Raw genomic sequence first — 24,997 nt, forward strand, 5'->3', positions numbered from 1 at the left:
ACATCAAAAAGAATGTTTGACCAAATACTGGGGTGCCATGGCCTAACCACAGCCAAACTGACACATAAAACTTAACCATCTCTGATTAGTTTGACTCTCTGTTTTGTTATTTCAGTTATTGCTTTAGAGTTTACGGCATACGCCTTTAACTTAACATGCTTTACCTGCGAGTGATAGTATAACTAGTTCATATATAGTATAAGAACCTCCCAGTACTTCACATCCCCTTTTTCCTGTCCTGAGTTTTATGCTATTTATGCTCTGGGAACTAAGATTCCGCAAGCCTTGTGGCGCTGCCAGAAAAACCCAACAAAACCCCAAAATCTGGTCCCTTCCAATTTTAATCTTCTTACCCCTGTCAATAATTTTACTTTAACTATAAAAATACGTAGATTTTTATTTTGAAAGGGTATTCTACTTTTCAAGCCAATGACAGGCTCAGGTACATCACAGGTAGTCTTGGACTGTTAAATCTTTACCTTGAAATCAGGAAGCTTAATCCCCAGAAGGCTTGAGTTCCCATCTCAAGATGGGTGCTCCTTGGGCTTCCCTGGTGGCGTAGTGGTTGAGAATCTACCTGCTAATGCAGGGGACACGGGTTCGAGCCCTGGTCTGGGAAGATCCCACATGCCGCGGGGCAACTGGGCCCGTGAGCCACAACTACTGAGCCTGCGCGTCTGGAGCCTGTGCTCCGCAACAAGAGAGGCCACGGCAGTGAGAGGCCCGCGCACCGCGATGAAGAGTGGCCCCCACTCACCGCAACTAGAGAAAGCCCTCGCACAGAAACGAAGACCCAACACAGCCAGAAATAAAAATAAATTAAAAGAAGGCTCAACATTAAAAAAAAAAAAAAAAAAGATGGGTGCTCCCCCCTCCAGACCAGTACCACGATGCCCTCCCTATTATAAACTGATACCCGGTGCCAGTGCAGGTACACACACATAAATGAATGAGTGAATCAACAAAGGAAGAAGACAAAAGGAGGAAGAACACCAGAAACCATGAATAAGCCAACAACTTATATCAGGCTCAACTGGTCTGTTTCAGGATCAAGCCATGGTTGTAAGGCTTGATCTATTTTCTTACTAGAAAAGAGGGGTATCCTGGGAACTAAGGAGAGCAGAGAAAATGGTAAAAACCAGGAAATCATAGAACTATTAGGAGACTAGAAGGAGAAGAAGTTGTGGATTAAAGCCTTTTAAACAATCTTTTTTTCCTGCAGGCCTTATTCTAGCAGCATCTCTCTTAAAATTCTGTTTGTCTCAGCCTCCCTGAAAACATGATTTCATGAGATTCAGCAACCCAAGGTTTCCCACTGTGCTTGAGTTTTTAACTTCCTTAAACTTTTCCCTATATACCTGCGGAAAAAACCAATTTGCATGCATTCTGGGTAAAGGGTAAACATACAATGACTTAAAAAACCTGGTTAATGTTAGTTATTGAAACTTCATATTTTATATGGAAAGCGTATAATATGTGTGGTTTATGTAGTGTAACTGTGAAACAAACAAACAGGCCCAAGCCAGGGAAGTAAATGCCTTGATTTGTGAGAACAGTGATGGTTTCTGAAAGAGATTAAATCCAATACCAAATCCCGTAATATACAATGAAGAAAACAGAAGGGGTTAACTGCAGTCATAAAGCCTCATTCTGTTCTTACTTCCTCAATTCTGGAAACAGATATAAACATCATTTTTGATCTATTCTTAGGAGAGATTTACAAACAGAGCATCTAAAGACAAAGGCATCAAAGCAGCAGCTACCTGACTGAAGAATGAATTACATTACAAGCAGCTCAAAGGCTGGGAATAAAACTTGAAAAAGCGACTCCTTGAACGTGACACTTTCCTTTCACGTTATCTATTATATACCGAAAAGTACAGGCCAAGCAGCAGTTCTCTTCAGGGAAATGCCATACTTGGTAGAAATTCAATACCTATTTTACCAGTGGGAGCTGCTAAAAAGCATTCTTAGAGCTCAAACGCCCCTTACAGTGAGAAAAGATGGAATCATTTTTGCAGCCTCTACTTCCCCATCTCTCGGCAGCTGTGAAGAGGGGCCCTTACTCCTCACTGTGTGAGGGAACAGCCTGGTTCCCAACTCCCTGACATGACCCCACCGCTGAGCAGAATCTTTTAATAGGAATATTTATTCTAAAAGAACCATGGGAGGATGTTACGTGGATATGCTATTATTGTCACACATTTTACTTTTCCATATGTTATAAAATCATACACCATTGTCATCTGTAAGCAAGACTAGAGCATTGTTCAGTCTAGGGCTAATTATTCCTCACTCATAGGGCAAGACCCCTCTGTGTATCCTCAGTGCCCCCTGAATCTTGAGGTTTTCCAGTCAGGCTGGTGGGGATAGGCACTATGCCCAGCCCTTTTGGAGGCTGGAGTACTGTTTCCTCTGTTCATTTTGAGTGGTTCTTTCTCTGGCCTCAGGTAGTTTCCTCACACACCTGTGGTGAGAAGTACTTAGCTAAATACTTAAGGCCAAATCTCTGCAGGTCTCCAGAGTTCTCTGTGCGTGTAGTTCTCTTTCTTCATGACTCTGTCCTGAGAATTTTAATGACCTTGATCTCCCTGCGCTCTCGGCTCTGTCTCCTCAGTGTAGGGAGTCTGACCATCTCTGCCTGGGTTCCTCCTCCTTGCACTACAGCCTGCAAAACTCTCAAACCCGGAAACGAGGGCGGTTGTAGGGCTGGCCTCATTCATTTCCTGTGTCTCAGGGATCACACTATCATTCCCTGTTTCATATACTTTGTCCATTTGGGTTGCTTCAGGCAGAAGGGTGGATGTAGCCCTCACTTCTGTTGTGTAGACACAGGGTTAGAATTGCGGGGTCTTAAGAGTATGTGCGTGTTTAGCTTTAGTAGATATCACCTAGAGTTTACCAAAATAAATCCAGCTAATTTTAATTGCAGATAATTTTCACTAATATAATTGACATTCGTTTTACCTAGAACATGTTGCTAGATCTTAGTCCCCCACTTAACATAGTAAAGAGTGAAGGTGACAAGTTCTCAGTGGCACCGTTCACTTTCTTTAGAACTTCAGTGATGTACACCCTCACATTAAATATATTATTGTACGTATTGAGTAAGTGGTGGTGGCAAGGAGGAGGGAAAGCAGAGAGAGCAGATAAATCTGTCTTTGCTTGACTGTTAGTTGTCATTATATTTGATAGCATATGTTTGCTAAGTCATAGCAGCTTTGATTTTTCCAGAAACCTAGTGATATTATATGTTGCTATTATAGGTACCTGGTCCATTAGCAAATTCTCTGTTGCTCTGTCTTTACAATCTCACTGGGGGGGAGCGGGGGGTACTCTTCTCACATAGAAGGTGTGTACCTGCACTGGCACCGGGTATCAGTTTATAATAGGGAGGGCATCGTGGTACTGGTCTGGAGGGGGGAGCACCCATCTTTTTTTTTTTTTTTTTTAATGTTGAGCCTTCTTTTAATTTATTTTTATTTCTGGCTGTGTTGGGTCTTCGTTTCTGTGCGAGGGCTTTCTCTAGTTGCGGTGAGTGGGGGCCACTCTTCATCGCGGTGCGCGGGCCTCTCACTGCCGTGGCCTCTCTTGTTGCGGAGCACAGGCTCCAGACGCGCAGGCTCAGTAGTTGTGGCTCACGGGCCCAGTTGCCCCGCGGCATGTGGGATCTTCCCAGACCAGGGCTCGAACCCGTGTCCCCTGCATTAGCAGGTAGATTCTCAACCACTACGCCACCAGGGAAGCCCAAGGAGCACCCATCTTGAGATGGGAACTCAAGCCTTCTGGGGATTAAGCTTCCTGATTTCAAGGTAAAGATTTAACAGTTCAAGACTACCTGTGATGTACCTGAGCCTGTCATTGACTTGAAAAGTAGAATACCCTTTCAAAATAAAAATCTACGTATTTTTATAGTTAAAGTAAAATTATTGACAGGGGTAAGAAGATTAAAATTGGAAGGGACTAGATTTTGGGGTTTTGTTGGGTTTTTCTGGCAGCGCCACAAGGCTTGCGGAATCTTAGTTCCCAGAGCAAGGATTGAACCTGGGCCCCAGCAGTGAAAGCACAAGAGCCCTAACCACTGGACTACCAGGGAATTCTCAAGACTAGATTTTTTTTTTTTTTGCGGTACGCGGGCCTCTCACTGTTGTGGCCTCTCCCGTTGTGGAGCACAGGCTCCGGACGCGCAGGCTCAGTGGCCATGGCCCACAGGCCCAGCCACTCCACGGCATGCGGGATCCCCCCGGACCGGGGCACGAACCCGCGTCCCCCGCACCGGCAGGCAGACTCTCAACCACTGCGCCACCAGGGAAGACCCCCAAGACTAGATTTTTAACTTGGAGCTCATGTTGGCATGAGACATTGAAGTTGTACATTCCAGAAGTAATGCTGTCTCCTTTTGGTAATTTGGAAACATTAAAACCAGCTAGTACTTCCTGCAGAGTTAGTTTAGGGGGCTTGCTTGCTCTACAGACGTGTAGCTGTCAGCTACTTTGGGTATGATGCTGTACTTTCATATTAAAAGAATCCTTCCTGAAGAATGCTTGATGAAAGATGTTTCGTATTCTTCTCCTTCTACTGAAGGGCTCCTCCAAACTTATTTAGAAAAAAGAGGTTTCCCATACAAATTTCTTTTGGTATCCTTTTGGAGAAATTTCCTAGACTTTGAATCTCATCCTCCTCGCCCTCCAATTTGGAGATGAGAATGTGATGTAGGTACAGCCCTAGGACCTAGTGATACCAAATAAGGAATCGTTTGTGTGGAAAACTCCTTTCTTGGTGATTATCCCTCCTGTAGACCATAGAAGTCTGCCTTTAAAAAACAAACCTCACAGCCCTGTGCAGGACTCTCCCCTTCCCTCCCCTTTAGAGTTAGTGGAGCGGGGACTGTAGAAGGGCATCCTGTATTCTTCCTCACTGGCTTGGTGGTCATGACTGAAATGCCACCGTTTTTGTTGTTGCAGCTGTTGTTTATTTGGATTAAATTTTTCTTCCTAAACACATGCAGATTGAAGAATACCCTTTCAAACCCATTTGGGGTCCTGTGAGGAATCTGACCAGAGAGCCCCCAGGACCTAAGATGGAAGGAGAGGAATAGGGCCCCAAAGACAAGCTTGGCCATTTCATGAATTGGTCTAGTTCGGGAGCCTGTGGAATCTAAACAACTGTGTCCCTAAATTATGACACACTTTGAGAAATCACGTGAGAAGCAAATGATCAACCCTGTGGGGAGAGCGCCAGGCTCCATTCCCCACTCACCGTAGCAGTGATGACGGGTCCCTGTTCTGAAAGTATGTGAGGTAACAGTCTAGATACTTTTGCTTCTAAGCTTTGTAAACATTCAGCCATCTCACTGCATAAAATTGCTGATGCAGCCTCAGACTTGAAATTTATTTCTCCATAGATACTGTGAAATCCACCTGGAATTAGCATACATTAGGGTTTGGGAAGAGCATTAAGAAAAACAGTTCCAAGTAATCATTTCTCACCTTGTCCTCTTAGCCCGTCTCTGTACCACATCAGCACCCAGCACCCATGCTCAATCTTGCTTTTACTTCCTGAATCACATCTCAGAGGATTTCTTTTTTTTTTTTTTCTCCTTTATGTCTGTCACCTCCGACACAGCCAGAGAGCAGCCCTGATGAGATTCTATGTGGACATCACTTTTTTTCCTTGCTCCAAATTGTTTATTTCTCATCAACAGTCTTATTGAAATAAAAACGTCTGGCCGTTAGACTCCAGCAGAGCAGAGGGCTAAGTCACACCACAAGATGCTGACTTTCACTCAACTACGAGATCAGGAGAGGGCTAAGCATGATGACAGACATTTTTAGGTATCTTAGGTACATAGGTATGGTAAATTCTACGTTTTAGCTGCCTAGCCTTGACCTCAAATTATATTGTAGATACTACAATTTGTTCTTCACCTTTTTTTTTTAATAAGAAATGACCACATAAAGTTATAAGATGATTCAATTTGACTTTAATGTGTAAAGAAAGGTTTGTGTTAGTGAAAATATAATATCTATGAAAAATGAGATGGTAGAGGTTGTGAGTCATCATTTTCTTTAAATGCTGATTATTTGTTTTCTTTAAAATAATGTCTTAGGACTGAGACTAGATGTTTTGTATTTGGGCAAAATTGATTTTCCTGTTTGGGACGATTGAGGAATGATACTCTGAATAATGAGATTGTAGAGGAAAGAGTGACTTTAAAAAAAAAGCAGTCTCCCAACCTTTGGACCTTGAAATGGAGGATCAGCCTCTTAATCCCTGGCAGAGTGTGTGTTTTTCTGCCATTTAGCATCACATGCAAGTAACCTGCATTTCTGTCTTTCCTTTCTGATAACAGCCTTTGTCCCCTCTTCCACCAATTCCTAACTTGATACAAGACCAGGTTTGATCGACTAGATGGTATTGTACTATTGGCTGGCTTCTCTGGTTTTGATTAAATAGAATTTTCTCACTGGGCAAAAGCAAGGCTGGTGATCTCCACTCTTTGACTATGGCTAAGTGTCTTATTTCTGTACAGTGTTTCATGGCTGGACCATTTTTAATTTTTATTGTTTGCGGTACGCGGGCCTCTCACCGTTGTGGCCTCTCCCGTTGCGGAGCACAGGCTCCGGACGCGCAGGCTCAGCGGCCATGGCTCACGGGCCCAGCCGCTCCGCGGCATGTGGGATCTTCCCGGACCAGGGCACGAACCCGTGTCCCCTGCATCGGCAGGCGGACTCCCAACCACTGTGCCACCACGAAAGCCCCTGGACCATTTTTTAAAAGAACTCTTTACACCATTAGTTCATGAGAAAGAGATGTTACACCACTAGAGTAATGATGGTAATGATATTCTAGACATAAGAGTTCCTAACACTGCTTCTTAACTACAGCTGAGATGTAGATAAGTCTACATGAAGGCTGAAAGAAGGCATGCAGCCATGAAAACCACATTCTTTTTGTCACAACTGGTAGTAGAAGGACCTGGATTCGGTTTGCCCCATGCTTCTGTCTTCCTCTGATGCCACCATAGAAAGCAGTGGGTTCCAGGAGTGAGTGAAAAGAAGCATTAGGCTTGGATAACCCCAAAACTTGACTTACCGAAGCATGTCACCTCCAGCTTTGTTCTTCTTTCTCAAGATTTCTTTGGCAAGGAGTTTTTAAAAGATGGTTCAGTCTTATGTATTTCAGTTTGAATAGCCAAGCTGGTCAGAAAGCCGGTTTGGGGAAAATCACAGACGTCCAGGTGAGGGCTAATGTTATAACTCCTGGAATGTGGCTGCTTCATGAAACCTCCCTGACTTTCCCCAACTCTACCTTGGTCCTTAAAGCACCCCCACCTACACACCTCAGATGACTCCTATGTCATTTTTCCTGTTATGCTTTAATACTCTGTTGCATCATTCTCATCTCCTCCCCACCAAAGTTCTTGATTCAGAACCACTTTTTACTCAATATTTGAATTGCCATAAAACTTCCTTCTGTATCTTCCATCTAACAAATATGCCATAAATATTTGTTAAATGACTAAATACATAATTCAGTGGCTCTCAACAGTCAAAGTGCCTCAGAGTCAACTGGAGAGATTTAAAATATGGATGCCAGGGCCACACCCCCAGGGATTCTGATTGACAGTGTTTGGTGTTTTTGTTGTAAAACTCCCAGGTGATTTCGATGTGCGGGTCTGAGTGGAAAACCAGGGGATCAGGCTGATTCTGGGTGGTCTGCAGTATTACCTGGGAATATCATATCCCCTTTGAATGCCTATATATTTACCTTTTCCTCATGAATGATCAAGGCATGACAGAAATGCCCTGATTATCTCGCCTTTAAAGTTATTCAAAATAATGAATATGGAGTCTACCATATGGGGGTACTTGGACATACAGCACTATGCTGTTACTGATTCAGATCATTTGGTTGCATTTTCCAGCGTGTGCTATCAATTAGCTTTCCTTGGGAAGGAGAAGGTGAATTGCTGTTTTTCACTAGACATCTGGAATTTGACTGACTGACTTATTTTTAACAGCTCTGGATCCTAAAAACACCAAAAGAGGAAGGGGTTAAAACATGCCTCCTTCTAGCACAGAACTCAACGTCTGGCAGTGGTGTGATTGTACAACTGTTTTGACCTCAGCAGGGGAAAGTCTTTATTTAATTCTATGTAATGTGTATATAATAATATCATTTTAAGGCACCTGCTTCAAAATAGAAACTGGGATGTTGGAGATAATAAAAATAAACAAAAATTAAAACCAAACCGGGCTCAGTGCCCAGGAAAACTATCAGATTCCAAGAACTGGGCAAGCAATAACGTAATAGAGGGAAAAAAGTCAGGAATGGATGAAGTTGTAACTGCCTCCGTTAAAAATGACCACTGTGCAGTGCGATTGCTGTTGAACAATTCCGTGGGGCATTTGTTGGGTGGGTGGAGTTCCTGCCCTTCTCATTTCAGTGACAAACTTCCAGTGGAACTTGCCTTCCTAAAAGTGTCAGTCTCAAACATGCCAATAATTACGGCAATCTTGCTTTATGTTTGAACTTTTATAATGCTATAAACTAGTTGGAAATAAATGGACCAGAAATAAAAATATGAGTTAACTGCAGTCAGAAGGAAAGCCTTCATGTTTCCCAGGATGCCTAAATGTCGTGTGATTTACATAAACAAAGGAGGAAATCCTCTTTGTGTGTTTAGGGGTGTGTGTCTAATACAGGAACCCATGTTTTCCTGTTATTGAAAAGCATTCTTTAATCGTTTAAGCACATTTTAGGACCCACATATATTCCAGGTGTGTTGTTTCCCTGGACATTAAAACAGCAGAGCAGGGCCTGACTATCAGAGAAACCTATTAGAGCTTCCCTTTGTGTCATATAGACACATAAAATAAATGAATTAAATTAAGTGGACAGACAGCCCTGGCAGACTGGTAATATTGTGTGAATTTAGTGAAGGGAATGGTTGTTCCTAATGGGACTTAAGCAGACTTATACATGGAGCTGTAGGCTAGACAGGCCATTTGTGAATGGAAGACTATAACATTTCCTTGATCGTGGGTGTTAAGGGGATGATGACTTTTTAACCGTGAAAGTAAATGTAATTGGTGTGAAATTGGTGTTCATAAGCTTCTAGCCAAATATAACTGAATAATGGGCAGTAAACCTAAGCATTATTTGACATTTTTAAAAAATGTTTGCCAAATTCTGGTTAGGAACAAAGGGAGAAGATTGTACTGAGATCCTAAAAACAGCCCAGTCCTGTACCATAGGGTTCTTACCCACCCTAAAGGCAGGGTGCCCACATTTCTTTCCCCTCTTGGTCACTGCTTTCATGACCCCAGACACTGAAGCTGTGATAAAACTCTGGTATGTGTGAAGGAGAGCCTTCTTACCACCAATCATGACTGGAATAGGTGTTTTCTGTCCTTCATCCCGCAAGGATTCTTTTTGCCATCTGTTGAGCATTTGCATGGTTATTTGCAAGTGTGGGATCTGTGGGCTTATTTGAAACTAAGAAAGAATGTAGCACTGATGCACAGTCTTACTAGGATTGCATTCATTACAAGGAATGCTTTCCACTTTTCCTGGCTCCTTTAAGAGCATCGTTTCTATTTAAACTTACAATTCTTATAGGCAGAGCTCAGGAGGAGCTTTTAGGAAAACCCTTCTAAAATACTTAATTACCTCCCCTCCCTTGAGGCTCTAATCCTGAAGTAAGCAGACAGAGAAATATTCAGAGTGACTCTCTCCTGGTGGCTGCTACTTGACCTCTGTCCAAGAGGTGACAAGGTCCATCCTCAGCATGGAAGGGAGAACTGACTAAGGCCAGGAGGAGGAACTGTCCTGGCCCTACAGTTGTGGTGACCTCAGGAATTCATATGTGGAGAGGGGCAGGGGTTATAATCAGATGCAAACTGGATACAAACTGACTATATTTTAAAGCCAAATAGTTGGGGGTTTTTTTTGAGTGAAGTATTACTTCTTATCTTCTCACTAAAGCCTGGAATATTTACACTGGACTATAACATTAGAAATATGCATTGCAGCTCCCTAGGGGAACCGGTAACCTGCACTTCCTTTAAAATGCAGCCTTTCCTAACTACCCCTACCTGATGCCTGTCAGCCCCATACGCTGCTTTCCCTGCTAGACATCATTGTGCATTTGTAGCCTCCATTAGAGGAGCTTGGTGTTAATTATTCCTGTCGTGTTCAATGTGAGTGGATGACGGCATAAATGAAGCTGCCCTTACAATTAAAATTCTATTGTAACTGCTTGAGGGTGCACGTTATAGTTTCTATTTCTTTTGAGTTCATCTCTTACTAAAGGTACACCTATTCATTCATTTTCATTTTCTCTCTTTCTCTGCTTCTCTTTCTTTCTCTCTGTACTTATCTCTCCCTCCCCCTCCCTCCTTCCCTCCCTCCCCCCTCTTCCTCCCCTCTGTACTCATACACATACACATATATATACACACATATGTATATTTCTCTCTCTCTATACACACACCAGATATATCAGTTTTTCTCTCTCTCTCTCATTGCACATATGTATGTAGGTATAAGATAGACACACCACTGAATGAGGACCCAAACCACCCTGCACACCCACTAATCTGACTGGTCTTTTCTTGGCAGTGACAAACAAGAAACCCACACAGGCATCCATCACGAAGGTCAAACAGTTTGAAGGCTCCACGTCGTTCGTGCGGAGATCACAGTGGATGCTTGAGCAGCTTCGCCAGGTTAATGGCATCGATCCTAATCGGGTGAGTGAACTGTCCAGTGCTGAGCGAAGGTGTTCTTTCCACACAATGACTCTCTCATTGACCTTGGCAGGGTGATGGTTGTCTGAGTCATTTTTAACAAGACTATTGCTCTATTTCAGTTATGTGGCTAAGACTTTTTGATTCCTGTGCCCTTCTTACGGGAAATTATAAACCTTTTCATCATGTTTGACGGAGGTGCCTAAGGGGATGAATATTGAAGAAGTGCTACTCCAGTAATATGTTTATCAGCCAAGTGCAAAGAGCAGATTCAGATAATCACATCTGTGATTATCAATATGACAAACCATGTTCATCGAAGCTCCATTTATCTCCTAATGCCACCAGTGATGAGGTTTATTTACCAAAAATCAAATAAATGAACTGCACCTTAAAAATGATGTATTAGGATTCCATTGGATTTAATAAGAGAAACATTCCATGGTAGAGTTATGTATTCCAAGTGAATTCCCTTTGCTCACACACTCACCATAAAATACATCAATAATGAGGAAAAAGAGGGCTTCCCTGGTGGCGCAGTGGTTGAGAGTCCGCCTGCCGATGCAGGGGACACGGGTTCGTGCCCCGGTCCGGGAAGATCCCACATGCCGCAGAGCGGCTGGGCCCATGAGCCATGACTGCTGGGCCTGCGCGTCCGGAGCCTGTGCTCCGCAACAGGAGAGGCCACAACAGTGAGAGGCCGCGTACCGCAAAAAAAAAAAATAATAATGAGGAAAAAGAAAATGTAAAATGTAACTATATACTGTAATAGTAAGGGGTAATCTTTTCCTGCCAAGGTTAGGGACAAGATTAATACTGTTCAGTGCCAAGAACCTAAAGGAATCCTTTTTCGAGTAATTGGGAAGGCAATGCATAGTCTGAATTCTGACACAAGTTGATATGCAGTTAAGCTAAAGGGACTTCTGTGCTCTTAACTTCCTGGGGACATCTAAAAATGCCATGAGATTTGAGGTCTGCTTGATAAGGAGAGAAAGGTATACTCTCTGTGCACCTAGGTGCTAGTTAAATGAGTCTTGTGATTAGGACAAAAGTCTTTGAAAGGTGTTTTAGCCTTTATGAGTCTCTTAACGTGGTGAACTGGAAGCAGCAGTTTTTATAGCTTGAGATCAGTCGTTATTTCACTGTCTTTTCCAGGATTCTGCAGAGTTTGATTTGTTGTTTGAAAATGCTTTTGACCAGTGGGTAGCCAGCACGGCCTCAGAAAAATGCACCTTCTTCCAGATCCTCCACCACACCTGCCAGCGCTACCTCACGGACAGGAAGCCAGAGTTTATTAACTGCCAGTCCAAAATCATGGGAGGTGAGTGGGCGTTTGTGTGACTTTACTCATTCTGTTTCCTTAGATGCACTTTTACATACAGTTAGGTGTTCAGCCGCGTAATTAAAGACCAGAAAAAAAGAATCCGGACGCTCAGAGCTGGACCGCGTGAGGACCACTCTGGGAGTTCATCGCATGCTAATCTAGACACAGTGGTATGTTTTCACTCTTATCCAAAAGCTGATCTTTTAAAAGGAATTAACTCCTTAGCTAAGATTCTTTGTACGATGAGAACAAACCTGTCCCTTTATTAGAAAAACCTTTCCGTTTGGTTTCTTCCCTACCATTTCATCGCAGAACACTCTCCTGGGTTGCTTTTTCCTAGTATTTCTCAAGATATTTTACAAATACTGATATGACCGTTCCTACAGATACAGTCCCTTTCTTTCAAATTGCACCTAGTCTCACATTTATTCCTTGAATGGCAGACAGCTGAAGTAGGATGAGTGCTGTAAGCCAGCCTTAAGGAACGAGTACCAGCATTGGCAAGTTAATGAGAAACACTTAGAGGGTGCTTAGCACATTTCTTTTAGGTGGCGTTTCTTTTTAGAGACTTGAAACTGTGCTAAAAATATAAAGCCTTGCCAGTCACTATGGGAGTTGAGGAAGAGTGTGTATATTATTGGTCTTTTCACTGACCTGTTCTCCTGGTTTTGAGAGCATCTTTTTAAAAATGTACCAACTTTGTCTTAATCAAATGTAAGTGAAGGTCACAATAGAGACAGTACATCTTCCCCTTGGGCTGTATCTATCTTTCATATGAACATGAGGCAGAATCCATCGTTCTGTCCCAACAGCTGCTACGCACACTCTCATTTTGCCATTAGTCTGCTAGATATTGTGGGAGAAAATGCTGTCAATACTTCATTATTTGCCACTGAAGTGTTAGTGTGCCTCTTAAATAGGAAGTTGCTCACATCGTATGAACCTTGAAAGGTCTCTCTTAGATGCTGATAAAGACTCTTGTGTTATCACTTCTCTGTTTAGTCCTAGAGAAATACGAGGTGATGAGTGCATATTTTCTTCAAAGTGACTACATCCTATGGTACAAAAGTGAAAAAAATATTATACATAGATGTTGAAAGGAAAGGAAATATCAAACACTAACCTCTTACTGTTTGGAAAACATAATGAGACTCTATCATGTCTGTGCCACCAGTGTTGTTCAAATGAATCCTGCTTTGAAAATCCAGCCTTAACAGACTTGGCCAAAGGTTCAAGCACCCAGGCTGAGGACCACAGATGGCCACATTTTCAGGGAATGGAAAATTGACCAGGCAACCCCAGCTTTCCCTCATTCTTCCTTAGGATCTTCTCTAGTATCCTAGAATCACATTTGTTTCTTGATCTTAAGTTCCTGCTAGGAAACATTTCCCCCCGTCAGTATCAGTACGGTCAGTAGCTTGCCCGGCTGACCCCTAAGCAGAGTCTCCTCTAAAAAACAGTGTGACGTGTGGATTTGAAATTTCTGTTGCTCTTGGAGACAGACTTTCTCTCGAGCACATCACTTCTCCAGGTTCCATCCTGGGAGCAGAGGGCATCAGAAGCAGAGGCGGTTCCATGGGGATGACTGCATTTCCTCAGAGTGGAAATATGAGGCGGAAGCAAGGGGGCACAGACTCACTCCTCCGTCCCCGTGAGGGAAACAAGCCGCCCCCTTCCTGCAGAGGTTAGGGAGAGCTCTGGGAACTCTCCCATAAGGGACGGCGCTAGGTAGCCCTCTTCTCTGTTGTCTCTGAAGCTCTCATTTCTTCTCTCAGAACAGGCCCTTGCATTCCTTCATTCACTCTTAGCTCATCATCCAACCACACAACATGTAAGTACTAAGTACCTACTATGAGCTAGTCACTTTGTTACGTCCTCGATGTGGAGAATCATTCTATGTTTGGTCCCTTAATAGACCCTAATTGCCACTACCCAAACCCCAGACTGGCAGGCCCCTAACAGCCTTTCCATATGCATTACCCTCTCGAATATCCTCAGACCTTTCCACACATTCCCACCCAGCTGCTTCTGTCATTGGCCCAGTCTTTCGATGTCTTCCACTGCCCTATGAACCCCAAATTATGCTGAGTTGAGACAAGAATCTATATATCCATAGTTAAACTGTTGGTATGTATAGTGCGTAAAACTAAAGATTGATCTCCTGTAGTAAGAAAAAGAATAAGTTAATGAGACCAAGTGCCAGAATTGGCTCTGCCCTCTGTGACCTTAGATGTGTCTCTCATCTTCCTCAGACCTCAGTCTTCCCTGGTGTAACATATGGGGGTTAGACTAGATGATATCTACAATCTGTCGGGTCGTTTGAGAATCTGTAATTCATAAGTTATAGCTTTATTGCATAGGTTAGTCACTTCTTAATTTAAGAATCAAAAGATTTAGTGCTGTTAAATACTGCCCAGTTCTAGATTCCCAGGGAAGGCAAAAAAGTTTGAATTAGACACATGGTAATTTGCTGGCAGCACATACATCCTTAGTGAGTACAGCTTGTCTTATCTAAACAGTTGCCTATCCTTGATAACAGTTGTACCAACACACCCTAGTGAATTAGCATGCTGATTAGTCTTCCTTTCTGCCAGTTATCACAATTCAGAGACTTAAAAAAACTGTGCAGTTTTCAGGTCACTACATTCTGACCCCTTTAACTTTTAGGGTACCTACCCCATCTTCAGCAAATGAGATCTGTTCCAAATTTCACAAAATCTTTTGGTTTGTCCTTACGGTATGGGCCGTAAGTGCTAGACACAAATTGTTTTCCATGCTGTGAAATGGGATAGATTTTGTCATTTTAGAGAACTGATGCTGCTGGTGGTGTGCTGTCCTCCATCAGGTTCTGTACATACGTTATCTCATTTAGTTTTTACAGCAGCCTTTGGAAATACAATTTATTATCTCCATTTTACTGAGAAGGAAATAGGATCAGAGAGGTAATTAAACAGCTTGCCAAGGATCGTATAGCCTTTGTCCTCAAGTGGCAGGGCTGAGATTCAAACACAGGCCTTCGCCACTCTAAAACCATCGTTTTTGGGGTCACTGAGTGGAATGCTCCAGGGAACACCATTGATATTGTCTTTGGTATGAATGGTGGCCCCTGGAGTTGTGCAGGAATTTTGGGATATATTTTAGCCAGCACATTCCTAGGTATTAAAAAAAGGAGCTAAGAGGAGAGGGCCAGAGATTATGAGCAGTTTTAACTCTTTTCCTACTTTTATTGAGGTGTATGATTAAGATAATATGATGGAATCATCCGGGACCTCTAAAATCATTTTGCTTTTTGTTTTTGTTCGTGAGAATTTCAATATATTAAAGAGATGAAAGTGAGGCTATTTTAGTCAATGGGGAAGATGCTGGAGCCCTGGCCACTCATCAGACCTCTTAGATATTTTGTTTCTGATCTAACCACCGTCATTGGGAAAACTGAAGCCCAGTGATTTTGAAGGACTTTTGAAGGACAAATCCATCTGATTCCCAGTGAATCATAGTTTCTTCTTAATTTTTTTTATTTTTTATTTTTTTATGTATTTTTGGCTGCGATGGGTCTTCATTGCTGCGTGCGGGCTTTCTCTAGTTGCGGCAAACGGGGGCTACTCTTCGTTGCGGTGTGCAGGCTTCTCATTGCGGCGGCTTCTCTTATTGCAGAGCACAGGCTCTAGGCGCGCGGGCTTCAGTAGTTGTGGCACGTGGGCTCAGTAGTTGTGGCTCGTGGGCTCCAGAGCACAGGCTCAGTAGTTTGGCGCACAGGCTTAGTTGCTCCGCGGCATGTGGGATCTTCCCGGACCAGGGCTCGAACCCGTGCCCCTTGCCTTGGCAGGCGGATTCTTAACCACTGCACCACGAGGGAAGTCCCCCATAGTTTCTTTAATACCAGTTCAAATAGGATTATCATTTAAGCATCTACAATTTCATGAAGTTCTTCTCTTATATTTATCGATTGTGTATATTCCATATGGCCAGGTTTTTCTTCTTGGGGAAAGTCAGTTACACAGAAATAAATTCTTTGGATTGTTTGAAATTCTGTCCTCCAAACATGATATTTCCTTATCTCCAGAGGATAAACTGGGGAGCTTTGATCTTCTGGTGCTGGTTACAGGATCCAGGAGACGTGGCCAAAGCCTACAGTTGTGAAGACCCCCATAAATTGAAAGACAGCGGGATGCTCTAAGCAGGTGTGAAGCGGAAAGCGTTGGTTTCTTCTGCCTTAGTCAGCATCTTTTCAGCCATCTTCTCTTGTCTGGATGGTTGAAGGACTTTGTCCTCAAGCCTTGGTCATTCCTGACCTCCACCCTACCTCTCTCGTAGTTCATTCAAGGTCAGTCACCTTTAGAAATACAAAGCCATTATTCAGTTGCTGGGTCCCTAAGCTACCAAGTAACCTGCAGAGAAGGAAGGTAGAGGTGTGGAGCGTCTGGCTCCTGGAATATCACACAGCATCAGGAGCGACAGGGCCCTGAAGGTGAAGTCTTGGGTTCATATAGGTCATATTTACTTGTTCTAAGATGGTAGTTTTTTTCTGTCTATAGTAAGCAGAGATGATGATATAAATGATATACTGTTATATGTGTGATAACACATTTGTACTACGAAGATGCCTTGAAGGAGTTAATCACACATGTAGAACTTCAGACTCTAGAAGAGAGACTTGCTTTCAAGAGAGCAACATGGTCTGCCCCAAGTGGTAGCATCAGTTTACTTATAATGGACCTGTCATATTAAGTCAAGGTCCCAAGGGGGACTTTGTTTTGCTCTCTTCATGCTTCTTGACAAAATGTGAGCAAATCCCTCATAGTTTCCCGTTGCTGTTTTATTTACACTAACCTTCTGTAGTGATTACTGTCGAGCTATTATTTTTATGCCTAATTCTGTGAACTAAGGAAATCTTGAATGGTGTTGGCAACTTCTGTGTTAGAACCACAAAATAAATGCTTTGAAACCTATTCTCTTTTTTAGTAAGCGCGGTAAATTATTTGCACACAAAAAAGTAATTTATTCCTCAAGGCAAGGTTCTGTTTAACCTGAAGCATGTCCTAGCATTTTCCTTGAATTCTGAGTCCAAACACCCTTGGCCACCTCATTCAATTACCTCTCACTCTTTCATCTGTTCTATGTGGGTCATCCTTTAGGGGTGTCCCACCTACATTGTTTGAGGCCCACTTGGTTCCATAAGCATTTACTCAGCACCATCTGTCTGACAGGTACTGAGCTACCTGCCGACATCCAACAACCAAGTAGACACCTTTGCCAACTTTACTTATGTTCCTGGAGGGACATCAGATGTAAACAGATATGAAACAATATGATACACCAAGGTGATGGCTGAGCTGCATTTTAAGGGATGGTTAACAGTTGATAGACACACAAGGGCAGGATGAAATGAGTTCTCTCTTATTGCAACAGTTAATCTAGACAGTTTCATTTCAATGTTATCTATATTCAGAATTTGGAACATGGCAGATTGTTTTTTCACGAAACAGGCTATTTTGCAGTGCCATGTATTTTTATCATCATCAAAGGGTATTTCTTAAGCATTGTCTGTCTATGTGCAGACCTTCAGATGATGGTGTAAAGCCCAGACTTCTGAGCTCTTTTAGAATTCCAGGGACACAGATGTCTCTGATGTCTGCTTCATAGCAGGCTGGCCCTCATTTGCCCTGCTGATTGGTATGCTAAAGAAGAACCAGATTGCTTTACTTTGGATTCCCCTGGGGTGGTACAGAATCTCAGGATTCAGACTGTGACTTTGTATTGTACTTTTCTCCCAAACAATGAAGGGGCATATTCCTGAGCAAGGTGTGCGAATATTCCACCTTGTGAGTGTCCCAGGCATGGGCACGTGTAAGGTGAGGTAACAGATAGATGACACAAAGAGCACATGTATGCATCCTAACAGGGCTCTTACCAAAAAAAAATGATCAATATGGTTTTTAATCCAAATATATGAATGTAGTGCTCTAGTACAATCTATAACATTTGCCATAATTTTTAGTTCTTCCTCGTGTTTTAATGTTTTCTGTCACTGAATAATGGCTTTGTGGGATGTGAACTTCACCCTCGTACACATGCTCCAACCACAGGCACATTACAAAGAGTTGCTTATTTCTCAAGAATAAATTCACGTGTAATTTTGCCCCTACCACTCAAACTTCAACATACTCGGGGATGCGTGCAGACATACGCTAGTGATTATAATTCACATACCGAGTTAAATCGTATGAAAACCACCATATTGTTGCTTCTTGATGACATGTAGATGAGGGGCAGGCCAGGCTGCTTAGCTGATTCGCTGTTATGAGAGGGTCAGCAAGTGTTTCTAATAGTTCTTTAGATCTAGAGGAATCCATGTCATAGTTCCTCCGGTGAGTTTTTGTTACCCTTGAGGAAATAACAAAGTAGCAAACTTCAGTTATCCTGTACCATGATACAAACAAGGAAAGTGGTGTATGAGGAACTTGCCTGAGGTCCCACAGCTAAATAAGGGCTGGAGCTAGTACCTCCGTCAAGGCCTCTCACTTATTCCCCATCCATTCAGTGGGGACCAGGACTTCCAAGTTCCCTCAATAAGCACAGGTCTTCTTTTCCTTGTATTGATTCAGTCAAGCAGAGAGGAGATGACTCCAATTTAACAAGGTATTTATGCGGCTCAAATTAAAACTTCTGTTTGAAAGTTCTCTCTCGATGTCTGTTAATGATATTAATTGTATACACATGCAGACTTACCCACCACTGTCCCATCACTCCGTCCTCTTCATGGCAGCCCATACCATCCTTTCCTAGACAGCGTGATATTTTATTTAAGACTTGCTTTATAGAAACTTTTTGGAGAGAGTAAGAAATTAAGAATAGAAACCAAAAATTATGCATCAATAAAAATAATGGTACAAATATTTAAACTATACAATTGGAAAAGCCCAGTTTGGGGGATTTTTTTGCTTTGGTTATTGGAATCCCACCAGTGTAACTACTACGTCAAACACAAGTTTGATATATACTGTGCTACACAAAGTACTAACAACCTTCTGACACTGGCTGAGCGTTCTTCGGAGCAGGACATTGTAGCAGAAGCTATGAGGTGTTTCTTGATCTGAATCTTTTATGTATGTATGTCTAAAATTTAGGATGACATTACCAATCGTTATGTTGGGCATTTTGTGTGCTTTCTCATATTTTCTGATAGTCAGTCTATTCAATACTTCATCTTATTCCCAAAAGGTGAATTAAAAGCAGATGCTTTTATTTTCAGTAAGAAAATTGGAGTAACCAAGGGTTAGTTCCTTAGGTCCCATCCAGTTCTATGCATGATATAAATGACTAGTAACTAAAGAAAAATTGGGTCACAGATGTGATTTTCTTTTTCATTGCTCATTGGCTGTAAGCCACACAGAAGTGCATGCTGTGAAACAGCTGGTGGGTTATGGTTAGTCGTCTTGAGCCAGAGTGACTTTGTGCATTAAGTGCTTTGTGAATCATCTCTCTCCACCAAAATCTTGAACCAAACCAAAGCTACATAAAGGGGACTTCTGAGGTATCATTTATTGGCACGACAAGGATCATGAACATATTTTGTCTTTCCCATGGTTAAACAATCTGCAGTAGACGAGAGCCATTTCTACTTTCAGAATCAACCAGAACACATAACTTGATAAAGTTGATAAACTGAAACAACTTGATAAAGTGAAAAGAGCACAACTTGATAAAGTGAAAAGAGCACAGACTAGATTCACTTACCCCTGTTTCTGATGGCATCACTCATTAGCTCTGTAACCTTTTCCAAGCTGCTTAACTTACACTCAGCCTCTCTGTATCATGGATAGCAACGTATACCTTGAACGAATGCTGTGGGGATTAAAATGAATTTTAAAATATTCAGTCAGATGGGATTTTTGCAAAGTGCCAGTACATGTCTGAATATCCTATTAAAAATTACTATATGCCTATTCATAATATTACATGACTTCTTCTAGGATATTTATTAAAAGCCCTTTCTTATGAAAGGAGTAAGAAAATATTCTTAAACTTTCCTAATCCACGTTGGCATAAGAATTGCAAAAAAAAAAAAATTAGTAATTTCGTTGTTCCAAGTGGGAAGGAGCTGAGCTATATTATAGACGTTTCAGACATCTGGAATGCTGAGTTGTTTGCGTGGTTTATAGAATGCTGAATGTGTCGCATTTTATGTTTGACATTTATAGAATGCATATGTTACTGCTGCCTTTACCAAAACAACAATGTTTAAAATGTATTGAGTGACACTGTGCCAGAGATCAGGGCGCATAATTCAGATCTTCTTGTAGGAAAGAAAAAACCTAAAACATGTTTTCTGAACTTTATAAGAGAATAGAAATGTTTTTTTTACCACCAGCGTATCTTCAACCTAGAATATTTCTTTGAGTCCAGTTCTCTTTACACAGCCCCAAAAGGAGACACATGGATCAGAGGTAAAATTGTTTAATATTGTTAGACAGGAAGTGGTATTTCCAAAACAGACATAAAAGGCATGCTGCATGATTCCCATACTTCTAGATTTAGACAATTTTTAAAAGAATTTTGGAGAAAAGTTTGCCAACCAGTTTTCTATGTAAGATGTTAAAAAAAAAACTTCATATCCAGCATCACCAGTTTCACAAAAGAAAGTTTACTTTAATACTAAAAGATACAAAGGACATAAGGGCTAGTCCTTAAATTGGAAACATTTACCTTTACGAAAAACTTACTACATCTGGTTCTTATCTTTCTTAGTTCACATAGACCAATAAAAACTCCATCGTTGGCATTTAAAAGTTGTTGCTCTGCTGTAACACAGAAGCATCAAGAACTAAAATTACTCGGAATTTTAGTGAAGAGAAGCTGTCAATTCACAAGAACAGTAACTGGTTCTAAAAATGGTCATTTAGTGATTTGCCAAATTCATTCCCACTTCTGGGGGAACCCACTCAGAGCACACACCGTTTGGACAGCAGAACAGATCGTCTTCAGGGTTGAAGGCCATAGTCCTATTCCTTCCCTGGAACAGAGGTAAGGAACTTGCCCATAGTACCTGAGAAACGACCCAGGAATATGAGATTTCTAAAACCTTTAGTGAAGGAGTAAATGAAATGGCCTTTTTTCTCACATTATATCCTAGGCTTTTAAAAAGTTCAGCCTTGTATCTGATCATCAAAATAAGACTAAGCCGCTAAGTTTATCACAAGCAGTTATTTGAAATCTGGACATTGACATAAATCGGAATGTGGAGACTTCAGATTTACACGACCAAACATTTTTCCCCCTTCCATTTGCAATATGCCTACCCAGGGTTGGGTTCATTAGGTGTCCTGCAAGAAGCAAGAGCATTAGGATTGGCAAATTGAGGAAGCAAAAGTAGAAGATGCACAGTTAAATCTGAATTTTAGATAACAATGGATAATTTTTTAGAATAAGTATATTCCATGCAATATTTGAGACAACGAAAAAATTATCCATTGTTTGTCTAAAGTTCAAATTTTATCGAGTGTCCTATATTTTATCTGGCAACCTTCATGGGCATCCCAGTTTCTAGCTACCATAACCAATATGGAAAACATAATATGTTTATTGTTATGTAAATAAACTTTATGGTGGCCAAATTATTAGGACTTTAAGATACACTGAGATGGAAATCTCCCAGGCATAATGTTAGGTTAGCCGTTCAAAGATACAAACAGAGAAAGATGTGAGACAGACTGCTAAAGAAGGACAATTAGAAGAACTGAGAGTATTCCTGTCTTATTGTGGCTATTCTACACAGAAAAATGCTGTGAAATGCAAATTAAAGTATTAATAAGTATAGCAATTCCACTAAAGCTCTTTTGTTACCAAACATGAGATTCCTGCTTACTTTTGCACAGGGAAGAAAGCTCAGTCTTGAGTCTGAATGTCTTTGGCTTGGTTTTGAGGAGTTAGTTTCCTGCAAGAGCAGTGAAAGGAGCCTGCCATTGACTCTTGGGGACACCAACAGACCAAAGGCTCTCATTTATGGAGAAAGAGTAAGAAGTTCTAGGGTCTCAAGAACTAGAAGCAGCCGCCACTTTAAAAATTTAGCCTCCTGGGCTTCCCTGGTGGAGCAGTGGTTGAGAATCTGCCTGCTAATGCAGGGGACACGGGTTCGAGCCCTGGTCTGGGAGGATCCCACATGCCGCAGAGCAACTAGGCCCATGAGCCACAACTACTGAGCCTGTGCGTCTGGAGCCTGTGCTCCACAACAAGAGAGGCCACGATAGTGAGAGGCCCGTGCACCGCGATGAAGAGTGGCCCCCACTTGCCACAACTAGAGAAAGCCCTCACACAGAAACGAAGACCCAACACAGCAAAAATAAATTAATAAACTCCTACCCCCAACATCTTAAAAAAAAAAAAAATTTAGCCTCCTGTCTGACCAGTCTGATGGTTTTCTCAGTAATGGGAGTGACTGGTCTAACAAGGGTCCCTTGTCACACCCTTGTAGCTTGCCTACAAGCTTTGGCTTATCTTTATACATCATACTGACCATCTGTAGCCTCCTCTCATTGTCAGGTAAATGAACATGGACGATAACCCTGGCTTAGCTTTTGGCTGGCTGGTTTGATTTGGTTTTTGTTCTAGCTTCATATAACATCCAAAAGTGATGCTACTATAGGTTCCATTTACCATTCAGTGGGTCCCACCTATGAAAGGGGAAGAATGTCTTCAGTATTTTCTCACTGTGAGAGCACCTTCAGCATAAACACTTCAACTGCAAGACTTGAGTGACAGGAGGGCAATAAAGTATGTCATTATGTTGAGGTAGAATACATGTTTTAGGAAAAGAATGAGGACAAGTCTTCATTGGCCTAGGGATTTGTTTAACTTTTGAGTGGTTAAATTGTGAAGTGACAAATGTGTGCCTTTTAAACGTAGTGGATGCTGTTAGTGGGAAAGCAACTATTTGTTTTTCTTTTATTTAAATTCATAGTCCATGCCAAAAAGACAGTAGTGGGAAGGACTCAGAGTATTTCTGAGTTTAGATACCTAAGCAGAAGCTGATTATTTATACTTTGAGAAAATCTCAGTTGTCATAATCACTCATAATGCTATGCCCTATAGAAAAGAACTTTCAAGTGGAATCGATATTCCCCTCATTGAACCTGATCAAGAACATTCTGGTCAGAATCAGCTTCATGTCCCTTATAACCCAGAGAATTAAACAGGACAGAGTATGATGGGTAAAAGTCAGGAGGATTCCATGCTTCACATATAAATATTGCACCAGATCTAATCTCCTTGTGATTATGTATACTATTATATATTATTCCCACTATCAGTGTTTCACTCCATCCTATGGACCTATTTTCACAGTTGGTTGATTTTATTGATCTTCTTTCCAGTTCCCATTATAAGAGGTTGAGACTTACAGAGGGGAAAAAAAGATGGTTTTCACAAGGTCAGAGTAGATTCTCACATCTGTGATAAAAGCCAAAAGCCTGTCCTGATGGTTGGGTTCTAGTAATGTTAGGTTTCTTAGACACCAAGGGAAGGAGAGAAAAAACACTTGTAATTTTAAGAAAGTCTTTATGGTGTCAGTGTACAATCCTTGTGTATTTTCCTTAAGCTTTTGACTTTCAAACTTGAATAAGACAGAAAATATTAGAATTGTTTAAAGGTTTACATCATTTAAAAGCGAATTGTTCATCTTAGAGTTAAAATATATTTTTTCTATCCACAGTATATTTACCATCTTGGCCATTTTTATTAGTTTCCAAGTGATGCTGGTACAAAATTATCACAAACTTAGTGGCTTAAAACAACACAAATTTATTATCTTCTAGTTCTGGAGGTCAGAAGTCTGGAGTGGGTCTTCAGGCAGTGTTCCTTCTGGAGGCTCTAGGGAAGAATTTGTTTCCATGCCTTTTCCACCTTCTAGAGGCTGCTTGTATTCCATGGTGTGTGGCCTGTTTCTCCATCTTCAGAGTCCCCAGTGTAGCATCTCCAAATCTCTCTCTTTGGCTTTTACACTCCTGCCTCCCTCTTATAAAGACCCTTGTGGTTATATTGGGTCGACACAGGTAATTCAGGATAATCTTACCATCTGGAGACCCTTAAGCACAGCTGCAAAGTCCCTCTTACCATGTAAGGTAACATATTCACGGGTTACAGGAATTAGGATGTGGGCATCTTTGAGAAGCTGGTGTTCTGCCTACCATAGCATTTTCCTAAGAGCTATAATGTACATGATTGTATAATACTGTCCTACATTTAATTTTTTTCCTTTCATAAGATATATTTTTAAATACTACCTATAGACTGTATTACTTGTACTAATCTATTATAATTTAAGACATTTAGAAACACCTAAACTTTTTAGGAAAGCCTAGTACTTAAGTAGCTGAAAGGGCTTGCCATGTGCTAGATTATCCAGTAGTTCCTTACTTTACCAACTGGGATATTTGTACCTTTCTCTTCACGTAAGGAATTGATTTTCCTTAATAATTACACAGGTTCTTTACAAGTTCCTAGGAAGTCTTAGTATTTAAAGTTTTTGACGATGAGATGTTGTAGGCCATTTGGTTTTGTTAAAGATCATCCTTTTCCTTCATACTTCCCTTCCTGCATCCTCAGATGATGATCCTAATGCCCTACTTGTAAATACCTTGGTGGTATTCCTCTTGAGACTGACAGTCCCTCTTCAGCTTTGATATAAAATGTCAAGGTCAAGTGTATTTAACACATACTCATCAGACAAGTTCACATTAGCTGGTTGGATTTATCTCTTTAATTCAGCATACATTTAGAAGTGATCTAACATGAGCCCCTGAAATGCAATTAGAATATTAATTCAACAGTTTTCTGTATTGCTTAGGGTGTGTGCTTCTTTCCCTGTGGTGGTGTTTCTTACACCCTGTCTTCCCAGTATGGTATGTTAGACACTAAAAAGAAA

General features: G+C 41.5%; 1 protein-coding gene across 7 annotated transcripts in view; it reads left to right on the plus strand.

The window, feature by feature from the left end:
* Positions 1-24,997, plus strand: part of STXBP6 (syntaxin binding protein 6) — a 280,731-nt gene that overhangs the window by 202,915 nt on the left and 52,819 nt on the right. For all 7 annotated transcript variants that reach the window (XM_067738940.1, XM_067738987.1, XM_067738957.1 and 4 more), the window contains 2 exons: positions 10,627-10,757; positions 11,910-12,075. In XM_067738940.1, coding sequence (XP_067595041.1) covers positions 10,627-10,757; positions 11,910-12,075 — 297 coding nt within the window. The remainder of the gene's footprint in view (positions 1-10,626; positions 10,758-11,909; positions 12,076-24,997) is intronic.

This window comes from Pseudorca crassidens, chromosome 1, assembly GCF_039906515.1.
Source record: "Pseudorca crassidens isolate mPseCra1 chromosome 1, mPseCra1.hap1, whole genome shotgun sequence".
Taxonomy (NCBI): Eukaryota; Metazoa; Chordata; class Mammalia; order Artiodactyla; family Delphinidae; genus Pseudorca; species Pseudorca crassidens.